Source organism: Barbatula barbatula (assembly GCF_947034865.1).
Source record: "Barbatula barbatula genome assembly, chromosome: 1".
In the NCBI taxonomy this organism is placed as follows: Eukaryota; Metazoa; Chordata; class Actinopteri; order Cypriniformes; family Nemacheilidae; genus Barbatula; species Barbatula barbatula.
In genome coordinates this window covers 7,672,752-7,686,723 of record NC_136766.1, presented here as the reverse complement: position 1 = coordinate 7,686,723, position 13,972 = coordinate 7,672,752, and the positions used below count along the sequence as shown (strand labels likewise).

At 39.2% G+C, this 13,972-nt stretch overlaps 1 protein-coding gene across 5 annotated transcripts in view; it reads left to right on the top strand.

The window, feature by feature from the left end:
• Positions 1-13,972, top strand: part of neo1a (neogenin 1a) — a 113,257-nt gene that overhangs the window by 56,734 nt on the left and 42,551 nt on the right. For all 5 annotated transcript variants that reach the window (XM_079454864.1, XM_079454863.1, XM_079454865.1 and 2 more), the window contains exons 3-4: positions 9,727-10,002; positions 10,407-10,557. In XM_079454864.1, the coding sequence (XP_079310990.1) occupies positions 9,727-10,002; positions 10,407-10,557 (427 nt within the window). The remainder of the gene's footprint in view (positions 1-9,726; positions 10,003-10,406; positions 10,558-13,972) is intronic.

Below are 13,972 nucleotides of genomic sequence, written 5' to 3'. Positions count from 1 at the left end.
GGAAACTCCTTGATGTCGAAGAGAATGTTAAGAACTTAGTTTGTCATTTTTCTTTATTTAGAATCAATCATCTCAATCTCAGGGTTTTGTTCACAATCAATTCAGTTTTTTTTGTTCACCTGTTAATCTAACCCACACGGATATCAATATGCTCTTGATAAGCATGCCGCTGTGTGCCGCTCGACTTGCCCGTAGGAAAAAATGAATGCACAAATTTCACACTGGTCTCACAACCCCTCGGTTTTGCAGGTGTCTGGACTAAAGAGGCGTATTATTCATAATCCAAGTGTAGAAGTGAATAGTGAACTGGAGGGAGGCTCAGCTGTTGCTGTGGAATCACACTGTGTCTGTCACCTCTGGCTCAATCTCTCTGTCCCGATTTCACAGTGTGGGCAGAGCTGTCTGGAGGCGGGGCAGAGCAGCAGACCCGTCACAAACTCCCTGTCAACTCTGACGCCTTTTTTTCTTTATTCCCCGCTGATGGGTCCCTCAACTCTGGCCAATTCACTGATCACAGAGTCATCTCTCATTTATGTGTGACTGTTTGAAGCTCTGCATCTGTTTAGCGTGAACAAGCTGAAAAAACAGAACGGGTGGACTATTGTTCCATGTGCCAGTTTGCTGGGAGGCATTAAGCAAGACGCATCCAACAAGTCACAGTCTGATAAAAACACCTGCCTCAGTGTGCTAATGTATGTGGGGATCGGATGGCAATTAAAAAGATAAAAGTAGAACAGACCGAAGGATGTGTTTGAGTCTTTTCACATGTTAGATTATACTGTATAATGTAAAATGATTCTTTAGTGTCGTATGCCAGCGATAGTTCACCCCAAAATAAAAATCATCGTCATTTGTTCACATTCATTTCATTTAAAATCTATTTCTTCTGTGAAACACAAAAGAAGATATTTTGAGTAATGTCTCTGTGGTTTCTGTCAGTGGCCAGTGTTGTTCGGAATGGGATGAATGATGAAATAATTGTCATTTTTGGGCCTTCATCATTCCAAATTCAGGAATGGATTGGCTTTCACATAATAAATACATAAATATTTTATCACATATTAGGTAGTTGATGGGTAACTTTCCAGAATTTGCAAACGTCTATTGTCTGTTGAGGCGAGGTTTGCTATTCGTTTTTTAAAGAATCAGACTTAGAAGTTTTACCCAGTGGATTATAAAAGTAGCACAAAAAGTAAAAATGAATTTAGAGACCTGAGAAAAGCCTAAAAGTGGTATTTGCTTAGAGACTGGCTTGAATATGATGCTACGACTGAGACAATGTCTTGCGCTGTTTGCTGCCAATATACAGTAAAGAAAATAGAGAAATCTTTTTATTGTCTTATGAACAATTGGAAGTATATTTCAGTGACTGCCAAGTTTTATTCCCATGCTAAAAAGTAAATCTAGTTCACCAATACCACCCGCATCTTTTAGCACGCCAACTTCCACACCACTTTGGTCTTCCTCTTAACAGACTGAAATTGAGCATGCTGATGCTCTGAAAGCAAAGGCCGGAAATCTTCACAATAGCCTGTGCTGATAGCGAGAGAGATGCACACAGACACAAAGATCAACGGGTTACTTCGGCTTCGGGTTATCACTGCATCTATCAGCAGCTGTCCGAGGCTGAGTGCATTAATCAGATCTGCTGGTGTGTCGTCTGCAGGGTGCTGACTGCATTAGGCAGGTGATGAGGGGGCCGCACTCTCCTCATTGGCTGAAGCACAGACTTCGAGTGGACTAGAGGATCTCGGAGGCTTTGATTGGCAGGTCCTTTCACAGTTTTGTTGAACCGTTGCTACAGAGCGTGCTCGGGTGAGCTCCGGAGAGGTGCGATTCCCCCAGTGTCCGATAAGAGTTCCCGGCAGCACATTTATCAGCGTTTTGCAATGCGATCGGCATCTCGCTGCGACGGTGCCATCTCCCTCGACAACGACCTCTCGTGAAGGTCAGGGTTACTGAGTGAGAAGGCAAGTTGCTTAAGGTAAAATGTGTCATTTTAATAATGTTGAAGCAAATGTAATTGTCATTCATTGTCTCAGACACAACTCAATCAGACCTCCTGTGCAGAGTCGCCGTTCCACCTGCTCTTACATCTTATTTCCCAAAGGAATATTTCAGATCACAAGAGAGTTCTCTTTCATATCTCAATCGTTTCCTTTGACAGTAATGCGTAAATGAAGACTTTTATGTCTTCACTTTTGGTCTTCAGAAGGTCAATTTCAGTGCTTACTCTTCCAAGAGAACTTTGAATCAAGATTAGCATGTCCATAGTAATATTATAGCCCCGCTGAGTGTTAACAGTTTTTTCTTTCATATCTTAAGCGATAGCAGCACAAATCGAATTGTATGTCAAAAATGTTTTCATGCATTCTCTCATGTCTGTATGTAATACAACCGCTATTCCCGGCCCAAACTCAATTTCAATAGTAACCTACGAATGCCTTAATAACAATCTGTGAATGTCATGTTGACAAAAAGTACTTTTCAACTCGTATATTTTTTAAGGAACACCTGAAAAGGTTTTGAGTTTATTTAAACACACCCTCAAGTCTTCTGAGCTATAGAGCAACCACTGAGCAATGCAGAGCTTCAGCTTCAGATTTTACACACACTAATAATTATGAGGATTGTTTCTGCTTGTGTGGCTGGTATTCCAGACATATCTTCAGGGCATAAAGAAGTGGTGTGTTTTCATGTGCTCATCTGTATGCAAATACAAGATCAAACAGAAGCCCCTCCCCTTTACAAGAGCGGGTCAAACTATTCCTGTGATTCTTTCACTGCCGATACATTCATCATTTTTTTTAATGCATCAGGGATGTCAGAAGGACCAGTGCAATTTAAATCTGCTGTTTTATTGTAACACCATTCTTATTTTTTTGCATTAGGTAGGTACTTATATGCAAATTGACATTTAGGCTAATGTATACAGTAATTTAGTTCTTTCTGTACAGTAGGAAAATACATGACTGTATTACTTTTGTCATTCATTAACCAATAGTACATCTTGTTTAATAATTCATTTGTTTCATTTGACTAACTGTTGGCATTGAAATAAAAATGTAATTGTATTAATCTTTGAGAATAAATCTCCAGTCTAGACTGACCCATGCACAACTTTGTAAAACTGAAACCTGAAACAGGAAGTTATTGTTGAACCACTGTTGTTCCGAAGTGGATGTAATTGTTTACTAATTTACGTTTTTGGAAATGTCCTTTATTGTTGTGGTGTGGTCATGTTACAGCTTATGGTCAAAGAGAGAACTTACTATATCATATCAAAAACGTCAAAACCTGCATTTATAGTTGTACCATCTTAGCACTTGTGAAGGATACTGGGTTTATAAATACGCTTCATTCAAATGTAGCGTAAGTATGAAAGTGCAGGTTGCGTACAGTGAAATTCTGACCTCGGTATGAACCTACAGTTTCAGTGTGGTATTGTCTTACACACATGTGATCTCTGACATTGATGCAGCGCTATATCACAATGGGAGAGATGTTTTATTGTGTTAGATTTGTAATCAGGAGGCCCCGTGGGAACGCAGCGTTCATTCACTAATGTGTGTGCCCGTTATCAATTCACTTTTATTGGTCGCTGCTGGGAAACAGAGCTGAAATATAACCGTATACAGTGACGCTCATCTCTATGCAAGTGGAACTCTATCGTTAGACAGACAGAAACCAACATCAGCAGATAAACATCTTATTCATTTTGTTGCTCTAATGTCAAGTTTCATAAACAAATCCAGGGCAACAGATCTGCTGTAGGCTAAATTGTGTCAAATATCTGTTGAAGATATTTTCTGCATGTCAGACGGAACATCTAAACATCCCTGCTGGGAAATCCAGCTAAAACCAGTTTAATTGGTTGCTGAATTTACATGGTTTACTACAGTTGTACATCAAATATATAATATATATATATATATATATATATATATATATGTGTGTGTGTGTGTATATGTATATGTATGTATGTATATATATATGTATATGTTTTATTTTTGGATACCATGACGTCACAGTAAAAATACCGTGTTGTTATAATCGCTCAAAAAGAAGAGGTTTGTTTAGTTTTAAAACCATCTGCCAGGGCTTTTCTGCACCAGAGAAAGATCTTTCAGACCATTACGAAAGTATGTGTTCATGCTCGTAAGACTCATGCAAAATTCACAAGCTGGGAAAGCTGACATGCATGTCTCTGACTGATTCTCGATGAACTGGGTCATGTTATGGCTAGCAGTTATTTTTCCTCTTAGGTAATCTTGATGTTTTTTTTTTTACTGTAAGACATTAATTCTGGATCTCAACATCTCTAGTTTGGACAGAAACATGTTAAAGGTCCAGTGTATAAAATGCAGAGGCATCTAGCGGTGAGGTTGCCAATTGCAACCAAACGGCTCACTCCGCCCCTTCGCCATCCCTTACGAATCACTATGGTGGCTGACGCAGTAATAAGATGTTGTGATGTTTTCGCTTCTTTCCCAAAGGAGATGACATATTTACTAAACTTGCTCTGTAGAGCAGTTTGTCCGTTTAGGGCTACTGTTGGAACAACATGGCGAAGTCCATGTAAGGGGACCCGTGGTGTATGTAGATAGAAGTAGCTCATAAGGTAATAAAAACATAACTAGCTACATTATTTAAGGTCTTTATACACCTCTGAAAACACAGTTATGTATATTATATGGCATTTCTGTCAATAGATCCTCCAAAAGAATTACACATTGGCCCTTTAAAGGTAAAAGGTCATGTGCTGTACAAATGAAAATGTGCTATAAATTAGGATTATTATAGATTGAGCCTCATTTACAGACCTAAACCTAATTTTAATATTCTGATAATAAATTTAGTGTTAAGTAACTCATGTGCACACACGTCATTGGTGACCTTTCCTCAGAATGACCCTGGTACAAGTTAGCCTATTTATTTATACATCCTTGCCTGAGGTGGAGGTTTTATTTGCTTGCTTTATGAACTGCAACCTCTTTGTTTACTGCTGTAGCTTGAGCCCGCTGAAGTGACGTTGGTCTGCTTGTTTTCCTCCCAGACTTTCTCAGCCTTGGATTTATCTTCTAATACTCTCATTTAACAGCGTCTGTAAATCCTGCTCGGCGCATATCTCTCTGTAGGCCTCTTGTGTGAAAACAAGCCTCAGAAATGGAGGGAACCGCTGGTCTGCCAGCCTGTAAATTTCTGGAGCTTTTTCTAGAAGCTGCCTCTCGCCTCTAAGACCTAATAAAGAATAGTATCCGGAGAGTTGACGGAGTGGCTTGCCATTGTGAACGAGCATCAGCCCAGCGGGGCAGAGGAGACCTTATAGCCACTCGCATTCTTCTATCAGTTTGTGGAGAATAAATAGAGGCCGGGGCCCCATTAACAGGACACCGGGGGTCCTGAAGGGGCCCTTGATTTGAGGTGACCTGTTTTCCTTCACATGCTTTAATGCTTTGGTTAGAAGTTCTTACCACACAATTGATCAATTTAGTGCTGACCTGTTTTGGCCATAGATTAATTCTTCAGAGAGGTGCTGTGAACAAACTCCTGTAAAATCGCTCAACTGTCTGGCTAATAAACTATGAAGGCTCCGTCGATCCAAATCTCCTGTTTGTGTTTCTGTACTCATGCCCGAATCAAACCACTGAGATGGAAGGGATGTGATGTGTGTGTTTGTGAATCTTTAACTGGGCTGTGGTCGGCCCTAAGTGTGACTGCGTGTGTGAGGTCCAGTTAGCAAAACGCTCTTTCCCATGTTGCTTCTACATGAACAAAATGAATCACTCAACAAATGTTGATCTTGGAATGTTAGGGTGGAAAGGTTGTGAGAGAGGTAGAATATAACCCTAGAGCTCCCATTGCGACCAAAACACATCGCCTGATCTGTAAACTACAGTGTAAAGAAAGATTTGCTTGTTACTGAAGACCAGGCGGCACATTTTTTTAAATATATAATGTTTCAATATACATGTCTATACATACAGTGCCTTGCAAAAGTATTCATTCTCCATTTTATTACTACTTTAAATTATTTTTTATACATTAATCTACACGCCGTGAACAATAATATAAAAATTCTTTGCATAGGTATTCATACCCTTGACTTAGTAGCTGGTTAAAACACATTTACAGACTCCAATCTTTTTGGGTATGATGTGACAAGCTTTACATATCTGCATTTGGCAATTTTCTGCCATTAATCTCCTCAGATCCTCTCAAACTCATCAGTAGACAGACATTTTCAGGTTTTATACAGTTATATTCAGTTGGGTTCAAGCCCTAGCACTAGCTGTGCCACTGAAGGACATAGACAGAGTTGTCCATAAGCAACTCCTGCATTGTTTTAGCTGTGTGCTTAGGATCATTGTCATGTTGATGAATGAACCTTCTGCCCTGTCCGAGGTTCTGAATGTTCTGGGCTGGGTTTTCACCCCCACATCATGATGCTGTTTCCTCCACACTTCACTGTTGAGATGGTAAACAGGTGTTGAGCAGTGCCTGTTTTTCTCCAGACATGATGCATGAAACTGAGATTCATCAGACCAGAGAATCTTGTTTCTGACAATTTGAAAGATAATTTTTGCAAGCTTTCATGTGTCTTCGCTGTGCAAATGCTTGAGTCTGGCCACTCTGCCATAAAGCCCAGTTTGGTGGAGTTTTGCAGTGATGTTTGCAGTGAAGTTTCTCCCATCTCCATATATGATCATGGAGCTCAACCAAAGTGATCATCAGCTTCTTGGTCACTGCTCTAATCAAGACCCTTCTCCATCGATGGGTCAGTTTGGATAGGAGGTCAGCTCAAGTAAGAGACCTGGTATTTCCAAACCTCTTTCATTAAGGATTAATGGGGACTGAGACACTGAAATTCGGAAATGAACTTTTCTCTATATGTGCAAAACTTGTAAAATGCCATGCTGGGCCTTTCATAAACTTATTTAAGCAATGACACAAAATTAATGTTAAGTAATTCCAATAGCATTCCAATTTGCAAGGATCCTCTCTTTTCTTGTAATATAAATCCACAGCGCACCCTTTCCTTTACGGTGGTTCAACAGTGCTATTTCTTTACATTTATTATTCAGTTAAATTAAGCGTTTAAAAGCCAAGTTTTTTTATTTTCTATGTTGTTTTAAAGGTTAATGAGTAATCGTGTAAAGTAATCGTGATCTCAATATTGGCCAAAATAACCGCGATAATGATTTGTGTCATAACCGAGCAGGCCTAGTTCAGATCTTACTTCTCAGAAAGACATCTGTCATTTGTCCATTTGAATGGGGAATCATAAAATCTAACGCAAGTAAATTATGGATCACCTCAGGGATCTGTTTTAGGACCCTTGCTATTTTTCCATATACTGTACATGCTGCCTCTTGGAAACATAATTAGAAAACATGGAATTAGCTTATTCGTGCATTTGTGACCACAAGACTACTGTAATGCACTACTTAGTGGTTGTCCTGCGTCATCAATAAACAAACTAGTTAGTTCAGAAGGCAGCTGCCGGTTCTAACCAGGTCCAGAAGATACGATCACATAACCCCAATGTTATCAACCCTTTACTGGCTGCCCATTAAGTATCATGTTGACTTTATAGTTCATTTAATTACTTATAAAGCCTTAAATGGTTTAGCCCCTACCTACATAACAGAGATTCTATCACACTACAACCCATCACGCTCTCTAAGATCTCAAAACTACAGACTTTTGATAATACCTAGAATAACTAAATCCACCAAAGGGGGTCGAGCTTTCTCATACGTAGCACCTAAACTCTGGAATAGCCTTCCCGATGCTATTCGAGGATCAGACACACTCACACAATTTAAATCGAGATTAGACACATCTTTTCAGCCAAGCATTCACTTAATGCAAAATATGGTAATTAAACCACCGGGAGACTGCATCTATTAGATATTATTTTCTAGAATGTCTTGCTTGTTCTATAAACACCATGCTGTGTTTTGCCTTTTTTGTGATTTCTCCTGTAAAGCTGCTGTGGAACAATGTACATTGTGAAAAGCGCTATATAAATAAAATTGAATTGAATCGTGCCATAAGCAGAATAACTTACTTTCAGCTAGGCATCGTCTTGTTAGAGATTATTTTGCGATAATGATCGCCTGACTGTCCATTGCTGCTCACTTTCGAAACATTTCTATATATCTGCCAGCCGTAACGAAGGCTGTTGTTTTGTTCTTTAACAAAGATACTTGAACACTCTTGGATAGAAAAGTACCAGGCTTAAAGTGAGAAAGCTCTCTGAACGTTTTCTTTAAGAGTATGAAAGCTGTTCTGTACTTAAAGCCTGATGTTGTATATAGTTTATAAGGGGATTAAAAGCCCACAGCATGCTCTATGAAACCTTTCTCCCGGCCGTTATAAAGCAGAGCCTGTAGAGATGTATGAATGCTGCTCTGTGTTCACTCAGAGCCTGTGGCTGATAGCATCTCTCACTGCATGCATTGAGAGAGAGAGAGAGAGAGAGAGAGAGAGAGAGAGATAGAGGCAGGCAGGCATGTGTGCACCAGACCAGTGCCGCACAAAGGAATCTCCATCACTCCTTTTTCCTTTTAGTCTCTCACAAAGACATTCTGATGTATGGCTTTCATTTGCCTGCGTGGAATCCATAGGTGTCTGTCTTGAGGTTGTGTGCTAATGCTCTAAAGCAGTTCTGTGTGCGTCAGACACCGCAGAGAAACTCAATGGGGTTTTTTTATAAGCTCAGTGGATTTAATGGAGGTCATGGTTGTCCATATTAGAGTATGCTGCACCATTTCTGAAACTCTTTAGGAGAAAATAAACAAGATATACATGACAGGCAGCAGGAAAAAGCTATAAAATGTCATTGTCAAATGTTGTAGCTATGATAATTTGTCCCTGGAAGGATGGATGGGTAACGTATGAGATCATGTTGAGATATCCAAGATTTGACCAGAGAGTATTGGTGAGGAGATGCATGTCACATCACTAGAATCTTTTCATGGAGAATAATGCAGGAGCTCTTTGCGCTTTTAATGTCATCGTCTTTATTCAAACATTTCTGCTCCCCCACAGTGATCTTATTTAGTCTATAGCTGTAGACTTTATTCCAGGATTTCTTCAGTCTGGCACAAAGCCCAACTGTTTTCAAGGAACCATTTTTAAAGCCTTCCCTTAAAATCTAATTTTTCATGTGATTTTGTTGCCATCACTCTGCATTAGGTGACGACTGTGGCAAATGGAGCAAATTGCTATTACGTCTTTAAATAAATGTATATTTTTCAAAGTGAAACGCTACACAGTTCTCACATAGAACCCCAGTCATTTACTGTACAACACTGCTACAGTTTTACATGATTAACTAGACACATTAACATAAAGGTTGACATGATGATTTAACTGTTGTTGAAACTGCTTGCGGTTGCTTTTATAGTTACACATAAATCGGTACAAAAGTAAAAAAAACTATTGTGAATCATGGGATAAGCTTTAATATGATTTATAAGTTGAGCTGTTGGTTATGTTGTCAGTTTTGCAGTTAACTGATGTGAAGATACAAACCGTTTCCAACAGTAATTGGAATAGAGACGTAAAAGTTACGATTGCAGTTTAAACCATTGGAAAATCATTGATAAAGAATTTGGTTCTTATTTAGTCACACTGTACACAAATGCAAGAAAGTGCAGAACAAGATCAGTGCAAAGCAACACATTTTTATTCTCATCCTCGTCTTCTCTCTTACAGGAATACCGCGGTATCTCAGCCAGCCTGAAGGGGCATTGGTTCGGGTGGGTGACAATCAGGTGCTGAGCTGTGAGGTAAATCCAGACCTGGTGTCATTCATCCAATGGGAGAGAGACAAAGAGCTGGTCCAGCTGGATGAGAGAGTCTTTGTCCTGTCAAACGGAGCTCTCGTCATCAGTAATGCCACAGAGACGGATGCAGGATTATATCGCTGTGTCATAGAAAACGCTGGGCCCATCAAGACCAGCGAGGAGGCCGAAATACAGATACTGCCTGGTAAGAAGAAAAGCGATGCTCTGTATTTTCAATTGATTCATAGAAGTTAGGATCTATTTGTAATTTATACGGAGGCTAAAGAGAATGGAGCTCATTGAAGTCTACAGTAATTTTCAGCATGTTGAACACAAAGAGATATTACAGAACATAAATCAGGCCTAAAGCGCTGTCACCTGCTGGTTTTATAACACAAAACATTGAGCAGCAGGTTTGCAAATGCAAATACAGTCAAAGCAAAAACAAAGAAAGCATTTCATTTCAAAGACTTCTGTAATTATTTTGGTCAATGGCCTGCTTTACATTATTTATATCAAACGGGTCAACTTATTCGCCAGTAGTCTAGTTTCTGAAGTGAAGGATGGAGATACACATAGACTGACTGTGCATTCACTTCTCTTCTGCAGAAACGGGGGAGGAGAGGAGTTTGGAGTTCCTCCACGAACCACAGTTCGTTTCTAAAAGCATAGGCGAGGACGTGCTGTTCCCTTGTGTGGTGATGGGATATCCCACAGCCTCCATCCGCTGGATGCATAAAGACCAGCTCATTGAGGAGAGGTGAGATCACAGTATCATCTCTAATGTTTGCCCGGAAACTGCACATTTGACTTTACAGTCTTCAAAGGCTGAGTAAATATTACGGTTCCAAAACTGGATCCAAAACGTGCGCTCCAATCAAACAGCCGTCATCAGGTGCTTGGCAGTAACAGGGCATTAATTCCTCGCTTTCTGCCAGCGTGACCGACATGAGCTTTCAGTCCCGCTGTGGCAGCAGTGTCCACTTTTAGCCATCAGTCTCGGTGTATGTGTGCTGTGGTGTTGGCACACAGCCCTTCCCAGCTGCCCGAGTAAATAATTAGAGTGACGGCGCCCGCGTGAGAGGTGCAAATGCTAGTCAAGACTGCGAGTTTCCAAACCACACACGCACAAAATCTCTGTCACACACTGCAGGGCTGTTCACAGATTAGACCAAGTGACCGCTGTTTATGTATGCGATACGGAGCGCTGTACACAAACCTTTCTAACTTCAGGCTACAATATTTGAAGTTCTCACACACAGAATTAAATGGATTCATTTTATTTGTTAAAGCACTTTACAACAGCAGATGTAGACCAATGTGCTGCACGATAAAATTTAAAAAGAATAACACACAAAACAAAATTTATACCCAATAAATTGGTCTAGCACTGGCGTAACTAGAAAGATGTATATATATATTTTTTTTAGAAATTATTTATTTATTTATTTGGCAAAAAAGAACAAAACAATAAAACTTATTTCTATTTTAGTTTATTATTAAAATCAGATAAAAGCATTCAATTTTTTGTCCTTTTTTAAATCACTTTAAGTCATATTGAGCTCCTTGGAAGTCTGTTGAGACCCCCTAATGGCCCCCTGATTGAGGGACACATTCTGTATACTAACAAAAATTATTTCACTGTAGATTTCTATTTGTTGAAAGTTTCACAAAAATATCATGGTACCTTTAGGGGTGTCACAATGTAACGGTATTGTCAATGAAGGTGCCATTAAAAACCATGATAGTTAATATTATGTTAATTCTACACATATCCTAATATTGTGAATAATCCAGCACCCATTTATAGTTTTGCCTTGGTTTCAAATCTCTGCCTTACCGTACATTCCTGTTTTTGACACCGATTTATTGACCCAAAAAGAGAAAACACAAAATTAACAAAATGGAAAGATCAATTTGACTGGCATTATTTGTTTAAACACATTTTAATAGATAAAATATTGTGTGATAATAGCGTTAATGTGAATTATTGTCAGACAGCTCTAGTATCCATTTCATTGCCGTGGAATACATTGGTGTTGACATCTGTACTGTGTACTGTGATGGTACTATGGTGCAGTCATTGTGTAATATGATAAAACCATGGAGTTTGCCAGATTTTTGCTATTAGATCGGTAGTGTTTTAAGTCTTTACCTGGTGTTATAGGTGGTTGCTGAAGTAGGTGGTTGCTTTACCGGCCCAAGTCAAAAGACCCAGCTATCAAATGTATATACTTTGTAATGGAGATGCACCAATATATCTGCCAATAATCGGTATCAGTCAATAAAACAATTTTTTTCAGTATTAATAGTCATTGATGTAAGGTCTATATGAGTTGAGAAATATTAATTGAATCTTCAGAACTGGTATTGGTATTGGCAGACATCACTCTGAAAAATCGGTGAAACCAATATCGGTGGAGAAATTTAGCATCGGTTTACTTTTTACAATTTTTAACGTCTCTGCTTTAGGTAAAGAAGATTTGACACCTGTTTCTACTCTTTAATAATCCGAGAGGTTACCTGCAGAACAGAGTCTATTATGCAGATTCTGACATTACCAAAAGCTGTTTTTTCTTCTTCTTGACTATTTAGAAAGTACCAGTAAAATGACCCACGTTCCTTTTGTTCCCGAAGACGAGGTTTGAGTTGTCAGTAAGTAATTGGGATGGTACAGTAGAAGTGCAGAAGGAAGTATCTGTACAGTTTTTATTATCAGACAGTGATAGAATGAGGCATTCAAGCCTCTTTTTATCATATCTGAATGTATAAGAAGTGTTTTGTCTGCTAGCACAGCTTTAACGTCCTCGCGGCCCTTGACAGCGGCATGGGGACTAACCGAGCGAGTCAGAGAGGCAGAACGACGGAACAGAGTTAGATGAAAGAGAGTGACTGTAGAAAGTGTGACTTTAATCCCCAAGAACATAAGACATGATTTAAATGTCACACAAAGAATGTTCCTTGCCCTTTTTATCAAACAGTACTTTCGAAATCCATTGAGGCAGATACAGCAAAGTGGCAATTTTTCTCCAGACTGTATTGTGTATATGAATATTTTAAGACTGTGAAATTTCTTTGAGAATTATGCAAAACTTATCAGATGCATAGCAAAGATATGAAAAGCCCAAATCACAGCTTTAATATTGGATGAGAGTTCTGTCGTGGTTGCCATGTCGTTGCTAGGTGGATGGTCAGGACTGAACGTTTTTTCATGCGTGTTTTTGCTAACCAAGGACGTGTAGTTTTTATTGGCTAAATTTAGCGAAAACACTTTTGTAATGTTTTCTTACAAACACCATGCGCCTGTAAAATACTGCAAACCATTAATCCAGTCCCCTTGTTCCCCTTTTGTTCAGCTTTCTGGAACCCCATTTAAAATCTAATTTGCGGTCGATCACTGCATTCGCGATCCATAAAGGATGTGTGAAATGATTGTGATAGGGCCATTGGCAGAATTGCGTATCAATGTTAATGGCCTATAATTTCAGCAGCCTTTTGTTGAGGATACGTATTAACAAGATGAAGTGCTGTTTCACTGATATAACATTTACGCTTTTGGCATTAGGGCTGACACTCTAAGTGTGTAATGTTTAGCTCAAGGAAGGGTGCTGATGACTCTGAACAAATCACAGTGAAGCTGTGGCTTATTGGTTGCCAACTGTGTTTTGGTACTTTGAGCTGAGATGCTCATGTGGACTATGTAGGTTTAAGCTTGGCTTGTAATATTACCTATTCTCTTTTTGAACTGCTATAATGACTTACAGATTCAAAGGTTGCCAGCAATAATACAGTATAAACAAATGCTCATTAAGATAACATTATACCATCGACTTAATAAAAACACAGTCAGTGGGGCCAATGTTGGGCTAATGTTGTTTGGTTCCAATCATCCTTCAAAATATCTTCTTTTGGTCCTGAATGACATGAGTGACTAAATGATCAAATAATTTTAATTCGGCGATACACTTTCCCTTTAACAACTTTGACACTGCATAGCAACACCCTGGCAACCACATCAAAACCTTGCATCGTGACACTACACGTTTTCTTCACAAAGTTTATTGCCGTAGGTCAAATAGCTTATTTCTAGTCCATTTTCATTGACTATTTATTTTTATCCCCTGACCTTGTACTGTTTTCTGGTCCAGGGTTTTCCGCATACACCACACAACAGA